The sequence below is a fragment of the Cajanus cajan genome, chromosome 4, assembly GCF_000230855.2.
Source record: "Cajanus cajan strain Asha chromosome 4, NIPB_CcT2T_4, whole genome shotgun sequence".
NCBI lineage: Eukaryota > Viridiplantae > Streptophyta > Magnoliopsida > Fabales > Fabaceae > Cajanus > Cajanus cajan.
This window is the reverse complement of record NC_138520.1, coordinates 75,978,501-75,996,807: the sequence shown is the minus strand read 5'-3', so window position 1 is coordinate 75,996,807 and position 18,307 is coordinate 75,978,501. Positions and strand designations below refer to the sequence as shown.

The window sequence follows — 18,307 nt, the reverse complement described above, 5'->3', positions numbered from 1 at the left end:
GTCATTTTCTCATAGCTAGATAGATCCCATCTCTCAAACTATAAGAAATAGACATCTTTTTTTTTTTTTTTTTTTTTTTCTTTGGCGAATTCAAATATTTACTCACTTCATTGTAAAACCAGCATTCATTAACCACATGCAGACTGGTATTCTTGTGGACATAACTTATTTTAGATTTTTTTTTTCAATTCCTTGAGAAGGTTTGTTTAAAAATATCAATTATTTTTCCATATTTAACTTCACATGCAAAAGTTCACCTACTTTTCAAAATATTTATAATTTTGTGTTCTCAAGCAGTTCTAATCCAACCAAAGTTATTTATAATTTACTGGCTAAAATTTGCAAGTGTCATGTGTCCTTCACTGCTTTCAAATTTACACTAGTTCAAGAGAATTACAATGATAACTTGGGACACAATAAGATTCAAAATGCTAAAAGCAAGGATTGCCACAAAAGCTATAGATTGGATGTGGTGTCTAGTTCTTTTGTATTATTTGTTTGTGAGTTGTGGCCCTATATTAGTTAGTGATCGCGAATTGATCTCAGCAAATAACCAAGTCTTCTAAGTCACTGTCTATGGGGATATATCTTCTTTTTGTTGCAATGACAGAGCACGCTCAAAATATTCCCACTCTAGTCTTAGGTCAATAATGGTTTTGGACGATAAAGTATATTCATCATTAGTGTTTGTGATGTCCTCTTGTTCCTGCAAGGACAGAGCATGCTCAAGTTCAACCTCAACTTCACCCATTGCTGGTCGCTCATCAGGTTCAAGCTTGACACATCTATGGACTATATCTATAAACACTTGCCAACATTGTGGTGCAATCTTTCCTTGGATATTCGGGTCAATTTTCTCCTCAACAGGCATCTCCATAAATTCTATTGGCATTTCTAAATAGTTCTTTCCACACACAACTTCTAGTAGGATCATGCCAAATGAAAAAACGTCACATTTATCTGTCACGGTACCGTTGATGACATATTCCATAGCCGTGTAGCCAAGAGTACCTATAAGTAAAGTACTAATAACTAAATATAACCGACAGAAAATCATTGTAGTATAAAATAAAATAAAAATGTTACCCGTGATACGTTCTATATTAATTTGTTTTGGCTTTGAATCAAACCGTGCTCCCTGTATGCTAATCCCGAACCCTGCGAGTTTTGGCTTCATGTTGGCATCCAAAAGAATTGTATTGGGACTGAGAATACAGTGAAAGATGGAGCGCTTTAATCCGGCGTGAAGGTAGTGTAGTCCACGCGCTGCTCCAATGAAGATCTCTACCCTTTTCTTCCATGTCAGTTCCCCACGCTCTAGGCATTCATAGAGAGATCCGTTGGACATGTACTCATACACAATAATCTTGTCATTTTCATGGTTGCAGAATCCTATGAGAGAGACAATATTAGGGTGACGAAGCTGGCAGAGCAACTCTATTTCAGTCTTGAACGCTTCCCATCCTTGATTGCGTTCAGTAAATCGCTTTATTGCGACAGTGTAATCAGAAGCACCATTGTGACGGAGACAACCTTTGTATACTTGACTAAATAATCCACGTCCAATTACTCTGTTTTCATCAAAGTTGCTGGTTGATTTCTTAAGTTCCGCCAGTGAAAATTGATGGCACAACTCTTCTATTACAGTTGGATACTGCTTCTGAGTCTGAGATGAGCTTCTGTCAGTTATTTGCTTGCAATCGCAGAACCCCAAACAATTGAGAAACATTTTCCAATTTGTGACACCTTCTTCCTTCATTACTTGTCACTTGCCCAAAACATTCACCTCTAGAATTTTCCACGCCAGATTAATTACTTCGTTTCCCTACATTTATTGGACATATATTAGACTAAATCCTAACCAATAAAGTTTTCTTTATAGGTGGGGACACAAAATTAAATGTTAACATGGTTAAAGAAATCAATACGTCCAATCACAAGTGGAATCTAAAACTTGAGAGCTGAGAGCTGTAAGCACATGTGAAGTTTGAATTTGGATCTTTCCGACAAATTTTTCTCTCCGACCTCTCTCCAATAATAATAATCACTAAATATATTTAATGACTCAAATTCAATCTTATAAAATTATTTAAGATATTAATAAAAGTTATTCCGGTGTGATTTAAACTTTTATTTATATATATATATATATATATATATATATATATATATATATATATATATATATATATATAAACTTGTGTTAAGCTTTACGGTATTTTTTTTAATGCCATAAAAGGAATTGAAATATGTGCTCCTTTATTTATTTTTTGAAGAAAAATAAAATGGATCTAAAAATATATAAAATTTGGTTTATGCGTATTTTAACCTTCAACTTTTGTCTATAAAAGATAAAAGATATAAAAAATAAGAGCCTAGTTTTAAGTTTAGAGTATAAGGTTTAGAATACAATACTAAAGATGCTTTTATTAATATAATTAATTTGATATTAGTTTTAAGTTTAAAGTAGAGGATTTAGAATACAATATTAAATTATATTTTGAGCTGATAAAATCACACACATATATATATGTATATATATATATTGTAAATTATAATCATCATAGTTATGAATTTATGAGAAAAACTTAATGTTTTATTTTATTTTATTTATCAATATTCTACATCTATATAAATATTTTTATAAAATTTTATTAATGAATATGAAACTATTATATTCTAAATTCTCCTAAAAATTATTGTTTTCATGTATCGTATTAAATACGAGTTTCATAGGTGAGCATGCTTATGAATAAAGGTGGCAAAAATATATCAATATGAAATATCTATTACTAGAATGATATCTCACAAAGTGAATATTCCTTACCCAATATATTCTATTCCATCCAATAATAGGATTTGAATTTCGGATAATTTGATTAAGAGACACAATTTGCTACTACTTATACCAACCAATGTCAATAATTTTATTTATTTTATTACTTTATTAATTTAAATTGACAAAGTTAACCTTTTGACAACAATTGGAAAATTTAACTAAAAGATACATAGTATAAATTTTTCATTCAACTTCAAGATTTCAACACAAAAATATTAAATTACAAATTATTAAATTTTTTGTTTCAATTAAAACTACTACCAACAACACATAATTATAATAACCCTTATGAATTAAAATAGTAATTCTAAAAATCTGTCAATAACGAGATGATACCACAACATAGTTTACAAAGTAATGAAAACAAACATAAAGGAAAGTAAACACTCAATATTTTTATTTTTTTACCTTTACATAAGGTTTTTTTTTCATTTTCAAATTACAATATAAAATATTTTTCAAGAGATAGAAGAATATAGGAATTACGTGGGAACGGAACTTATTGGCAAACATGAGTTGAATCTTTTAGTTTGTTTCCACTGCTGTCCGCTAGCTACGTATCAGATTTAGATCACAGTCAAAAATAATATTTTATATATATGTTGCTCGAAGAAAATCAAGCAATAATCAATCTTCCACTACACCGAATCCAGCTCAATTCTTTCAAACTACAAGGAATAGACATCTAGTTTTGGTGAATTCACTTTCATTGTAAAACCAGACTTATACTATTATGGAGATAATTAATTATTTTAGAGAAATATATATTTTTTCAATTCCGTGAGAAGATATATTTAGAAAAAAATAACAATTTTTTTTCCAAATTTAACATGCATGTAAAAGTTAACCTATTTTTCAAAAAGTTATTTGTAATTTTATGGGTCGTTCTCCGGTCCTAATCCAACCAAAGTTATTTATAATTCTTAGACTAGAATATGTAAGAGTGATGGTCCATTGAATTGTTAAAATTTTAGGCTTTGCAGGACAAATAAAATACAAATTTTATACTCTGGAAGTTCCATGGGATCCCGCTATCTACAATAGATGACCAATTAATCCACTTTATAGCCATAAATAAAAGAAATAATATTATAAAATTATTTGATTTAGATAAAAAAAAAATTATAATAAAACAAAAAGTACTAATTTGTTCCACTTGAATCACATAATAAATACATATTAAAAATTTGTCTGACAAATATTTTATAAATTGCAAGGCTATTTAATCAATTCAATTTGTATATATATAACTACATTTATTGACTAACCTACGAAACATATAATCGAATACAATGATCACATAATCGAATAAATGTTTGCAAATTCATATTTAAGCCTAGAATAAAATCTCAATTTTAAAAAATAAATTATATATATATAAATATATATATATATATATATATGTATGTATAAGTGAGAAATAGTAATGATGTTTATTCATTTGGTATATTGTAAATTAGTACAGTTGTTAGTTGTGCTTTCACTATGGAGGTTCAATCAATAATCAAGAGCATGATTACGACATCCTTTAAATAGCCAATTAGGACATTCTGTACTCTGGTTATTAAAAAATAATGTTATTTGGTAATATAGTTTTTATTTATAAAATATAAAAGTAAGCTTTTAAATAGTTTATAAATTATACTTTTTTTTTTTAAAATAAGTCTTTTATTTTATTTTATTAATTTTATTAATTAATAAATTTTTTATTTTATTTAATTTTTATGTATTATTACACTTGAAAAATACCTATGTTTAACGTTGGAATAAATTAAAATTAGTAAAATACTCATCATTGTAGATATAGGCTTACAAATATTATAATTATTTGATTTAATTTCTCTAGTTATACTATTTTCGCAGTTAATTGAATTTTTTTAAGGAAATCTATTCTATATATGTGAAAAAAAAAATCAACAAATAATACATTAAATCAATTAAATAAGAAAACATGGTTCGACTACATATGTCGTAAAATATTGTTGACATTTTTTAAGAATTAAAATTAATAAAATATTACTTAATATTAGTAATATTTCAATAAAATATAATATGTATTAAAAAATATTTTTAAATAAATTTGATTATGCTAATTTAAGAAAAAAAATCTTTATATCATAGAAAAAAATAAAAAAGTAATATTATTTAAATAAATTCACTTTATATATATATATATATTTATAAATTTGAATAACAAAGAGGGACTAAAAACGTTTTATATATCTTGATAAGAACGTTTATAATTTTTTTTTATTTGAAATAAACCTCCATCACCCACATCACTTTCTTTTTATTTTAAATTATGAAATATCCTTAAAAAAATTCTTTTTCTTCTCACCCTAAAAAAAAAAAAAGCATAGCAAATTAAAGCACAGCAAAATAAAATAAAAAGTGTAAAATTGGATTACTCAACTACAATGTTGAGGTTTTCAATATAAGTATATATTTTTAATGAACGCCTTCCCTTACTATTTTTCCTATTCAGATCAAAATCACCTATATCATATTCTGTGTTTCACTTTTTATCCTATGAATAAAATGTTGTCATGTCAATTAAAAATAAACCTAAAACAAATGATTGTTTTCTCTCATAATTTTAATTTTTTTTATCTCTCTTTTGCCCCTCCTTTCTCTATTGGCCTCTCTTCTATTCTCCTCCGTTAGGTACCAATGCATTGCTCCTGCTAGATGGTGTAGTCTATTTGAAGTTGTTGATTCAAACCAAGAACTATTAAACAATTATTTATTTATTTATTAGGAGACATGGTCCATAATCACAGATGTTGGAGATCTTACATCGACTAAAAATAAAGTCATAATTGTGTATATAAGTGAGAAACAATTCTTACCTCACAAATCAATTTTGTAAGACTGGGTTAGACCTTTAAACTACTTTGTTAAAGATAGTATCAGAGCTATCTAGATCTAATCTAAAAGGGTCACCCACCATTTGATACGTGCATCAAGCCCAATAACATTGGACGTGAAGAGGTGTATTGAGAAAAATTTAAGTCATATCTATCCTAGATTAAAAAAGGGTTATCCACTATCTATCCACGTATCAAGTGCAATAGTGTTAAACATGAGGGGATATATTGAGAAAAACTCAAGTCTCACATCAGTTAGAGATAAAACAATTAAAGAATATATTAGTGGGGGGTAATCCTCACCTTATAAGTCACTTTTGTAGATTTTAGTTAGGCTCATAAATTTCATGCTTGAGATATCCAGTCTTCAGTGTGAGGGGGCTGTATTGGAGATCCCATATCTCTTAGAGATAAAGTTATAATTGTGTATATAAGTGGAGAATAATTCTCACCTTATAAGGTCATAATTAAAGTTATGCAGATTTTAAAGGATTTTGCAGGATTTTTATAACTTTTAAGACTTTGTAGGATTTTGCAAGATTTTAAATCAGGATTTTAATGGATTCTGCAAGACTTTTGAGTCAATATTTTAATGGATTCTACAGAACTTTGTAAATTTTTGACATACGATGAAAGTTCAAGATTTTTTTCATACATTTAAATTTAAAAAGAGTTAAAGATAAAAATAATAAAAAATAACAATGTTTGGATAAATAATAATAATAATTCTCTATAATATCATGTCCTCCTAAATAGTATTCATTCACATATCCATAATTATACTGGTCCTCCAAGCATTAACGACTTCTTGCTCTTGCTCCTGGGTTTGAACAATAGGCTCAAAATTATGATCTTCATTAAGCAGTAATGTTGAAGATGAAGGTTCGTTCACCAGTTCAATTGGAAATTCATCGAAACGACATTCTTTACGAAGAAATTTATGTAATGTTGCACATGCTAACACAAGTTCTACTTTGTAATTGGGTGAATGTCTTTGTAATTAGGTCTCACCCAAAGCTAGAATTATTGCACATAAGTGTTGACGTATTATTATATCGTTTTAGGGAATTTAATTTTAACATTGAGGCGAGGAAGGATGACTTTCTCCACATTTAGTTTGCTAATTGACCCATTAACATCACGCAATCCACTTTTTATAGCATTCACTATCAGCTGTAACAATTCATCAGAATCCACCTTGGTCCAAGCTTCATAGTTTTCTTTTTCTTTTTCTTTTCCTTTATATTATTTACTTGTAAATCTCCCATTTGAATTACTAAAACAACATATATTGAAAACTAGGTATATAAATAATTATGGATAAAATACTTATTAAATTTATACCTCACCTAATTGGTACCTATATACTTAAAAACAATACTATAACCTCGTAAAAGGCTTAACTACTATATATATAGGGTATTATTATTTCTATATTTTAGATATTTAAACATCCATTTATTCAATTAAAAAAATGTTATATGGTATAGACAAATATCTTAAACTCAACAGTTAAAGGTTCTATCTAATTATGGTAAATACCTTTACATCTAAATTGATTACAAGGGTTTGAAGATTTACAGTTGATTGTGGAGATCATGATATCAATTTTAACTTTCACCTTTCCCTTTTCTTGACGCATGTTATAAAAAATTTACTATTAGAAAATATTGAAATTTCAAGCATTTTTTTATATTATATATCTAAGAAACAGACTCAACTGAATAGAAGTCAATTAAAGAGAACACAATGAAAAATAGAACAAGTCAATGACACTTTTATTTACATACTAGAGTTTCACCAAATAGTGCAGTATTATTAGTAGAGAAAAAAAATGGAAAAGATAGGAGCTAGCATAGAAAAAAAAGATGAAAAACTCACTTAAAAATTCTTGAAGTACTTGAAAAGTCACTTCAAACAATCCTCCAAAATCTAATGGATTTGGATGAGATTGTTTTATGAATTTAGTATTTATAGATATCACTAAAAGTTCCTTCAAAATCCCTTTAATATAACAATCTTTTAAAATTCTTATATTTTTGAATACCAATTGATTGTTTTTAAGTTATAAAAAAATTTAAATATGAATACAAATGAATTTTAATAAACTATTTAAAAAATCTTAAAAATTCATATTGAATATCATTAAATAATTTTTAAGTAACATAAAATCTTGATTAAATATCAACAAATTTTTTTATTTAAAAAAAATCTTTTAAAATTTTAAACTAATACACCCCCTAAATATTGGATCTCAAGAGACGTAGCTAGCCTAATGCAAATTTAAATTCAATTCTACCTAGTCTAGCTTATAAAAATGTATTTAGATTCTAAAAAAAAATTAAAGAAAAAATTTCAAATTAGAAAAAAAATAACAAAGCACATTTTCAGGATTTCTCAATTTAAGAAAATTGTAGAAAATTTGTAATGAATAAAAGTTTTAGAGTTTGATTTTTATCTAATTTTTAATTTTTATTAGATTGAATTGATTTGTAAAAGCTTTTAATAAAAATGGTTGAAAAATACTACAATCCATACTCCATATAGGATTAACTACTGCAGCAGCCGCCACCCGAACCCAGTCCCATCCCTCACAAGGATTTTTATTATGATTTCACAAGGATTTTTTTTTATTATTTTGTTTTTATATTATAATTTTTAATTTTCTTGATAAGTAATAATGGTTATTATTGACATATAAGATTTCTAACAATGATTATTATTTATACCATTTATTTGTTTATTTAAATTTATTTTATTTTAACATAATATAACTTTATCTTAAATTTTATCATTTAAAATTTAAGTTATACCAATCATTTAAAATTAATTTATTTTATTTAATAATTAAAAAACCATAGGGAATCAATGTTAGAATCTTCGTTGAGAGATCTCAGACGAGGATATATGTGAGAAGAAAAAAAATGGACAAGACATAAAGAAAAACAAAACTGATTTATTGATCTTAAACTGGCCCGTTATGATTAAAAAAACTAAAATATAATAAATAGTAAAATAAAATTAAGCTATGATTTGTGCGCACCTTTTTTTTTAAATACTTAATACTCATCGTTCTTTACTAATTAATGTAGGGTTAAGCAGTAAGTTTTAATTTTTTATGTCGTTATTCGTACATAAAAAAAGTCATTATTCTTTTTATCTTTTAAATAGAATTCAATAGCAAATTGGATTACTCAACTACATCGTTGAACTTTCTGTGTACGTATATTTTATTTTAACAAAAATAATTTTTAACACTCAAGTGTGTTATATTTAATAATATCCCATTTCTATGAATAGGACCCAATTATTTAATTCACTAAAATTAAAAATAATAATTAATTTAATTAAAGATAATAAATTTATTTTATTTATATTAGTTTTTTCTCCTAAAACTAATTTTATACTACTTTTTTTATATAATTAATACACATATATTCTAATCAATTAAAGTGTATATCTTATATTACTTATCTCTTCTAATTAATACTTGTCTTTCTTTTATTTTTTAAATAATTTATAATTAATACATTTTATCAAATTAAGAAAATATACTTTAATTAAAAATATTTTAGTTTAAAAATAATTAATATATGAGATAATATGAATTGGAGTATATATATATATATATATATATATATATATATATATATATAAATACATAATTATTTTAAATTGAGTTTTATAAATAAGAAAGAAAAATAGTACTCACTAAAAAAAAGGAGAAGAAAGAAAAAAAATACAATTACAATAAATGATTGAATGTGATATAAAAATATAAAGAGAAAGATGAGCATCCACTAGTGTTAAGAAATTTGGTATGCAAGCTGTGGTGCTAAGAAAATTGGGACATGAAATCTTAATTATCTCTTTTTTTAGTTTTTTCAATGCACGCTGTCTCTATTTTATTCCCCAATTGTTGTTCTTAATATAACTTGGTTTCTAGTGAGGGGTTTTGAATAAAATTCAAGAGCAAATTTGATTACTCAACTAAATCGTTGAAGCCTACAGCAATCCATGGCTCAGAAAGTGAAGGTGATTGAAGAGTGTCAGGTGAGTCCTCCACCAGGTTCAGTTCCTCCAACCTCTATCCCTCTCACTTTCTTCGACCTTCCATGGCTTTGTTGCCCTCCACTCAAACGTATCTTCTTCTACCACTTCCCTCATTCCACTCAACACTTCGTCCAAACCCTCCTTCCATCTCTCAAGAACTCTCTTTCCCTAACTCTCCAACACTTCTTCCCTTTCTCTTCCAACCTACTCTTCCCACCAAAGCCAAACACCCCTCACATCCTCTACACTCACGCTGACTCCATCTCCTTCACCGTAGCTGAGTCCACACTAGCAGATGTCACCACCCTCGTGTCTCATAATTCCCCAAGAGATGTCACTCTTTTGCACCCTTTTGTTCCCTCCTTGCCACCACCACGTACCTTAGAAGATGGCACATTTGTGATCCCTCTCATGGCCATTCAGGTCACTGTTATGCCCTATTCCGCCTTCACCATATGCATCACTTTCAGACACGTGGCTGCAGATGGGAGAGCTTTTCATCACTTCATGAAATTCTGGGCCTCTCTTTGTAAGTCATCAAAACAAGACTTGGGCCTGGCTTCCTTTCAAGGCTCTCTTGCTATGCCTTTGCACAACAGGGACATCATTCAAGACCCGAAAGGCCTTAAGCCCATTTTCTTACAAGAATTGTGGAATTCTTTGCCGGAAAATATAGAGTCCAAGGGCATCAAACGTGATGTTCCTAGTGACATGGTGCGTCACACGTTTGTCTTGAGCCATGTCCATGTTGAGAAACTCAAGAAATGGGTATCTATTAAGGGCAAAAGCCATGGTCTAGCGATACCGCACATAACAACCTTTGTGGTAACATGTGCATTGATTTGGGTTTGTAAGGTGAAATCAGAAGAGAATAAAGTTAATGATGATGAGTCATACATTTTGGCCTTCATGGCAGATTGTCGTAATCGTCCGGAATTTTCAATTCCATTGGAATACTTTGGGAATTGTTTGGTTTGTGGGAATGTTGTAGTCAACAGGGGGAAGCTTGTGGGAGGATTAGGAAATGGTATTTTGGAGGCAGCCATCGCTATCGGTAGCAAAGTTAGATATTTGCAACGTGAATCTTTTGAAGGGGCGGAAACATTGATGTCAAATTTTAGAGAATATGCCTCGTTGGGGAAGCATATGACAATAATTGCGGGCTCACCAAAGCTTGAAGTGTATGAAACTGACTTTGGGTGGGGTAAGCCCAAGAGGAGTGATGTAGTTCACGTCGATAATTCAGGATCAATCTCCCTTTCTGACTGTAGAGACAAAGAAGGTCGAATTGAGGTTGGGATAGCACTTCAAAAGACTCAAATGAATAAATTCACTACCATTTTGGAAGTGCATCTCACAGAAATTGCACTTCTTGACTGAAAAACCTCCATCCATATCCATGAGTTGTCTTTTGGTGGACCATGAAGTTTTGTCTCTGTACTACAATATATTCCATATATATATTCATTAATCTTCAATTATGGGGTTTGGTTATCGGACATCCATGTTACGGGACATATAGACTTGGATCAAAGGCACCAAGCATCGTGTACAATGATTTGTACCCATATTATAGTTTTCCTTGCCTTCAACAAAAAAATAATCGGGTTGTTTCATGTAAATCTCTTTTTCCAAATTACCATGAAAGAAAATTGTTTTCACATCCATCTATTCCACCTCTAAATCAAGAGCCACTAAACTTAATACAATTATGATGGATAATATCTTCACCATAGACGAGAAAATCTCATTAAAATCAACAGTTTTTCTCAGTCTAAACCCTTTTACCACTAATATGGCTTTGTACCTTAGAGATGTAGAATTACTTTCTTACTTCACCCTGAAAATTTACTTGTTCTTTAAGGCCTTTTTACCCTTAGGTAACTTTACCAAGTCTTAAGTGTGATTATCATGCAAAGATTTTATTTCATCTTGCATTGCATCCAGCTACTATTGCTTTTCTTCACTTTCCAAAACCTCTTCAAAACACTCAGATTTACCTCCATCAGTCAAGGTCACATATTCATAAGAAAAATACCTGAAAGACGGTTGTCTCAACCTGTTGGATCGCCTAAGAGGGATTTGTGGTAACTCATGAGCATTATCAAGATCATCATCATGTACCCTATCATGTTTCTCTTGAGCATCATCAATTGGAAGCTCTAATCCATCTCCAATCTGTTGATCATCAACATCACCATGTTACTCATCATTCTGAGCACACTAATAGAAAAATTAAAATTAGAGAGGGAATGAATCCGTCACAAAATAATATAAAATTCGTCACAAAACAAATTAGTGACGGAACTGATTTCGTCACAAAAATTGGCGTCACAAAATATTTAGTGACGGATAATTTCAGTCCGTCACAATTAGTGACGGAATTAAGACATCACAAATTCTGTCACTATTTTCTAATATTAAATGTTCATAAATTAATAAAATTCTGTCACAAATTGTGACGAACTTAGTGAGGGACTTGTTTCCATCACAAATTTGTGACAGAATTTGTGACTTCGTCACAAATTTGTGATGGATTTAATCCGTCACAAATTTGTGATTAAATTTGTGAGGGATATGTGCCTCTTATTAATGCCAAAGCCGAGAGGGATGTTGGCCTCTTAAAATGGTTCTATTTCACGACATTTCATTTTTTATCATGTTTTATCCTTACTTGCACAGTTTCTAGGAGACTTCCCAGAAGGTCATCCATCTCTATATTACTCCAAGTCAATCACGTTTAACTGTGCTACCAAAATGTATATGCATGTTGTTAGTATAACTTGTACAAATAATTCATTTAAGTCATCCTCAACTATACAATCTCATACTTGTACTATAATAATAATATATAATAATTTTATATTACAAATAATAATAATAATATATTTAATTAATATTTATTTATATATACTTACTTTTATAATTAATAATCTACTTATTTCTATTTAAAATTATAATTTACATTATTTATATGATAATATAATTTATAACATTATAAATATTTATTTATTACATACCTATAAATTAAATTTTAACATTTTAAATAAATTATTAAATGATTTAATATATTTATTTATCTTAAATCAATGATATAAAATTCAAAAAATGTATTTATCCTTGTTCTATTTTCTAATTATCAATCATTAATAAAATACTAACTTAAAATCTTATTTAATTATATCATAATATTTTCACATCAAATTTAAAATCAGATATTAGTTATACAAAAATATTAAGATCATATAGTAAATTGTCAATAAGATTTTAGTTAAATAATTTAAAATAATTAATATTTTAATTATATTATTAATTAGAAAATAATTTATTCCAAAGCTAATTAATTTTTTCTATATTAATTATTAGTAAAATTTTAACAACTTTTAATTTAACAATTGGATCGATGAAATTCAACACACATCATGAGTTATTGAGCGAAATTACTTTACCAAGAATTATTTCATAAATTATTTGATTCCTCCTCTCTCTCTCTCTATCTCTCCCTCTTAGAGGAAGAAAGAAGGATTATACTAACACCGGTGTAACTTTTACTAAGTATTACACATCGCATAATAACTTTATATTAAATGTGAATTTTGTAAATTCAACCGTTAGATTACTATAAAAATATAATAATATATAATAATTATGTTACGAATAATAATAATAATAATAATATATTTAATTAATCTTTATTTATATATACTTACTTTTATAATTAACAATCTACTTATTTCTCTTTAAAATTATAATTTAAATTATTTATTTTTATAATTTAAAATGATAATATAATTTATAAAATTATAAAATTTATTTATTACATAGTTATAAATTAAATTTTAACATTTTAAATAAATTGTTACAAAATTTAATATATTTATTTATCTTAAATCAAAGATATAAAATTCAAAAAATATATTTATCCTTATTTTATTTTCTAATTATCAACCATTAATAAAATACTAACTTAAAATCATATGTAATTACATCATAATATTTTCACATCAAATTTAAAACTAAATATTAGTTATACAAAAATATCAATATCATATAGTAAATTAACAATAAAATTTTAGTTAAATAATTTAAAATAATTAATGTTTCAATTATATTATTAATTAGCAAATAATTTATTCCAAAGCTAATTAATTTTTTCTATATTAATTATTAGTAATATTTAATAACTTTTAATTTAACAATTAGATCGATGAAATTCAACATACACCATGAGTTATTGAGAGGAATAACTTTACCAAGAGTTATTTCTTAAATTATTTGATTCCTCCACTCTCTCTCTTTCTCTCTCTATCTCTCTTTCTCTTAGAGAGAGAGAGAGAGGAGGGTTATACTAACATTGATGTAACTTTTACTAAGTATTACACACCGTTCAATAACTTTATATTAAATGTAAATTTTATAAATCCAACTGTTAGATTACTATAAAAATATAATAATATATAATAATTTTATTATGAATAATAATAATAATATATTTAATTAATCTTTATTTATATATACTTACTTTTATAATTAACAATATACTTATTTCTATTTAAAATTATAATTTAAGTTGTTTATTTTTATAATTTATAATGATACTATAATTTAAAAAATTATAAATATTTATTTATTTCATACTTATAAATTAAATTTTAACATTTTAAATAAATTATTATATAATTTAATTTATTTATCCTTGTTTTATTTTCTAATTATTAACCATTATTAAAATACTAACTTAAAATCTTATATAATTATATCATAATATTTTCACATCAAATTTAAACCCAAATATTAATTATACAAAAATATTAAGATCATATAGTAAATTGTCAATAAGAATTTAGTTTAATAATTTAAAATAATTAATGTTTCAATTATTTTGTTAATGAGCAAATAATTTCTTCCAAAGCTAATCAATTTTTTCTATATTAATTATTAGTAAAATTTAATAACTTTTAATTTAACAGTTCGATTGATGAAATTCAATACACACCATGAGTTATTGAGCAGAAGAACTTTACCAAAAGTTATTTTGTAAGTTATTTGATTCCTCCACACACACTCTCTCTCCTCTCTCTCTCTCTCTCTTTATATATATATATATATATATATATATATATATGTATATATATAGAGAGACAGGAGAGTTATAATAACATCGGTGTAACTTAATTTTACTAAGTATTACACCGCTTAATAAATTTATATTAAATGTGAATTTTGGAAATCCAACCGTTAGATTAAAAGTTCATATCACTTTATATGTTTATATCAAATGTTGTTAAAATTGAACAACAACGTGAAGGTAATCAAAATGTTCATATTTTAGAATATTTTGAAATGTATATATTACGTTAATTTTTTTTATAAGAGTGAAGTATCAAATTATCTTGGATTAATATAAAATTCTGTATATATGATTTAAGAGTAAAGAATTTTCAATTTAACGGTTGGATTTACAAAATTCTCATTTAATATAGTTATTGAGCGGTGTAATACTTAGTAAAAGTTATACCGATGTTATTATAACTCTCCTCATATATATATATATATATATATATATATATATATATATATATATATATATATATATATATATATATATATATATATATATATATATGGACCTTTTTTATATATGATTTTCAATTTTCGTAAAAAATTCTTAAATTTTTGACAAATATTAATTTGTCAGACATATTTTATCAGTAATATAACTTTTCCTACGAATTTTTTTTCATGAAAAAATATAAATTTTCCGACGGATAAATTTTTCATAATTTAAAAAAAAACATATATTCTTTAATTCTGCATAATTCTTACATATAAAAATTTCATAAATAAAATTAATATTTTGAGAGGGATCAATAATTCCTCACAAATTTCGTAGCTATTTATGACGAAATTTGTGACAAAATACAAATGTTGACAAAAATTTCGTCACAAAATCCGTCACTGAATTATTTATTATAGTATTGTGACGCATTTTTGTGAGGAAATATTTATAGAGGAACTTAATCTGTCACTAATTTTATTTTTTTATTCAGTGACGAAAATTGTGACGGATTTTTTAGAGACAAAATATAATCCGTTACAAAATTCGTCACTAATTTTATTTTTTTATTCAGTAAAAGGGGAAATAACACAATATTCAAAAGTACCAAAGTATGCAGCAAAAATAATTCTTCAACTTGCAAAAACCAACGAGGAGCAATAAAACAAATAAATGACAAAAAATAATTACAAAGAGACACAAATATTTTTAACGTGAGAAAACTCTCTCAATGTGAGAAGTAAAAACCCACGGACACAAGCTAGTCAATCAAGTTCCACTATGATCAAATTAGGGTACAAGAGAGTCTAATCAAATGCATAAATAAATGTTTATAACTAGACAATATATTAAAGTAACAAGACCTTCCAACCGAAGAATAAAAAAGAAAAAACCTTAAATTAGAGCAACTATACGAAATTGATTTCTCCAATCACAAATCTTCAATCCACGATCCCAACGGTCAAGACGAAGATCACCGTGTTAAGAACCTACTGTCAAATTTCCAGCCCGATCCAACGGTAAACGAAGTAGAGATCACAATTTTACTAAAACTGCTATGTGTATGCACACCAAATTGTCTACTCTCTTTCTCTCTTCTTTCTCCTCGTGAAAGTTGTGTAATTTACTCTCTCTTTATCTCCTAACAGACCCCTCTCCACTTGATTTTTAAGTAAGATAAACTTTGAGCTTATCAATTTTGAGCTTTTTCTCCATATAAGAAGGGAAACCAATCCCTAATATCTTCTGGATGCATTGACAGAGCACGTTCAAGTTCCTGCATCATATTTTGGTTAAAAGTGGTTTTGGACAACAAGTTATATTCATTATTGGTGTTTGTGATATCTGCTTGTTCCTGCAGCGACAAGGCATGCTCAAGTTCCACCTCTACTTCACCCATTGCTGGTCGCTCATCTGGGACAGGATTCATACATCTTTGAGTGATATCTAAGAAGACTTGCCAACACTCGGGTGCAATATTTCCTTTGATATTTGGATCAATTTTCTCTTCAAGAGGCTGCCCCAAAAATTCTGTTTCTGCTTCCGTATTTACATATTTTCCTCCGCAAACAACTTCTAGTAAAACCACTCCAAATGAGAAAACATCACATTTGTCTGTGACAATACCGTGCATGGCATACTCCATAGCCATGTAGCCACAAGTACCTATAAGTGAAAATATTAGCTTAGCCTAACTTACAAAAATTCATCACAATAAACTCGTCAAATAAAAAATTACCTATAATTCGATCCACTTGAATTGATTTTGGCTTAGACATAAAACGTGCTCCTTTTAGGCACAAGCCAAAATCTGCTAGTTTTGGGTGCATGTTGTCATCCAAAAGAATGTTTTTAGTACGAATGTCACGGTGAATGATGGTGCGTTTGGCTCCAGCGTGAAGGTAGTGTAGTCCACGCGCTGCTCCAATGCATATCTTTAACCTTGTCTTCCATGACAGTTTCCCACAATGTAGGTGTCGATGAAGAGATCCATTTGACATGTACTCGTACACCAGAAACTTCTCTTTTTCATCATCGCAGAATCCTATAAGAGAGACAAAATTAGGGTGATGAAGCTGGCAGAGCAACTCTATTTCATTCTTAAACTCGAACATTTCTTGGTGGGATTTTCCAATCCGCTTTAATGCAATGGGACAATCGGTAACACCGTTATGTTCAAGAGAACCTTTGTATACTCTACTACCAATTTTTTGTCTGCAATCAAAATTGTTGGTGAACTTCCTAAGATCAGCGAGAGAAAATTGATGGCATAACTCTTGTATTACCGTTGGGTACTGTCTGTGTGATGAACTTGTGTCAGTTGTGTGATTGGAACGGTTGAAGCCCAAACAATTGAGAAACATTGTTCCAATCTAGGACACCTGCTTGCTTAATTACTAGTCACTTGACTAAAAGCATTCATCTTTACTCCTCTTCCATCTTCATGGCCAAGGTTGCCCTGTTTTTGTTTCATTTACACGTTTCGTGAGAAAAAGGACATGAAAACGTATTGCATTGTATCCGAATTTCCTCCACGAGATTGCTTCTGTATCCATACATTCATTCCACATATATCAAATGGTCAATTAGGACGGCTTAAGAGCAAAAGGTCGGTGGAGGTATTGATAACCGGTGGTTGAGGTAGGTTTGGCGGGGTTTCTTTAAAGCCTTACTTTAACATATCATAGTTAAATTTGCCTAATTTTGCTATGAGCCAAATTAGGCATGTTGTCGGGGATAAAATTTGGGTCCCCATTTTAACTTCCGGCGGGGTTCGGGTTTCCCCGCCCCGTCCCTGCCCCGCTCTTATTTTTTTTTCTTCTTTTTTCCTTTAAATAAATTTAATGGATTAAATTTTTATGTGAATTTCTAATGGATTTAAATATTTAATTCATTTATTTTGTTATCCTTAAAATAATTAAAAATCATTTTAAATTTTTTTAAAAAAATTATACTTTTTCTGACTTTTTTTTTTCAAATGACTTTTTAATA

General features: G+C 27.9%; 3 protein-coding genes across 3 annotated transcripts; 1 reads left to right on the top strand and 2 right to left on the bottom strand.

Moving 5' to 3' along the window:
• Positions 1 to 338: 338 nt before the first annotated feature.
• Positions 339 to 1,977, bottom strand: LOC109813285 (receptor-like protein kinase ANXUR2). The gene is made up of 2 exons (XM_020377453.3): positions 1,087 to 1,977; positions 339 to 1,011 (listed from the first exon to the last, which is right to left on the bottom strand). The coding sequence occupies exons 1-2, from the start codon at positions 1,757 to 1,759 to the stop codon at positions 575 to 577; spliced, it is 1,110 nt and encodes a 369-aa protein (XP_020233042.2). The 5' UTR covers positions 1,760 to 1,977; the 3' UTR covers positions 339 to 574.
• A 7,520-nt stretch (positions 1,978 to 9,497) lies between these two features.
• Positions 9,498 to 11,375, top strand: LOC109813259 (coumaroyl-CoA:anthocyanidin 3-O-glucoside-6''-O-coumaroyltransferase 1). Its single transcript, XM_083073096.1, has one exon. It carries the CDS (start codon positions 9,724 to 9,726, stop codon positions 11,137 to 11,139), a length of 1,416 nt encoding a protein of 471 aa, XP_082929222.1. The 5' UTR covers positions 9,498 to 9,723; the 3' UTR covers positions 11,140 to 11,375.
• A 4,646-nt stretch (positions 11,376 to 16,021) lies between these two features.
• LOC109813286 (receptor-like protein kinase ANXUR2) lies at positions 16,022 to 17,942 on the bottom strand. The gene is made up of 2 exons (XM_020377454.3): positions 17,055 to 17,942; positions 16,022 to 16,981 (listed from the first exon to the last, which is right to left on the bottom strand). Exons 1-2 carry the CDS (start codon positions 17,677 to 17,679, stop codon positions 16,509 to 16,511), a joined length of 1,098 nt encoding a protein of 365 aa, XP_020233043.1. The 5' UTR covers positions 17,680 to 17,942; the 3' UTR covers positions 16,022 to 16,508.
• Between the last annotated feature and the right edge of the window lie 365 nt (positions 17,943 to 18,307).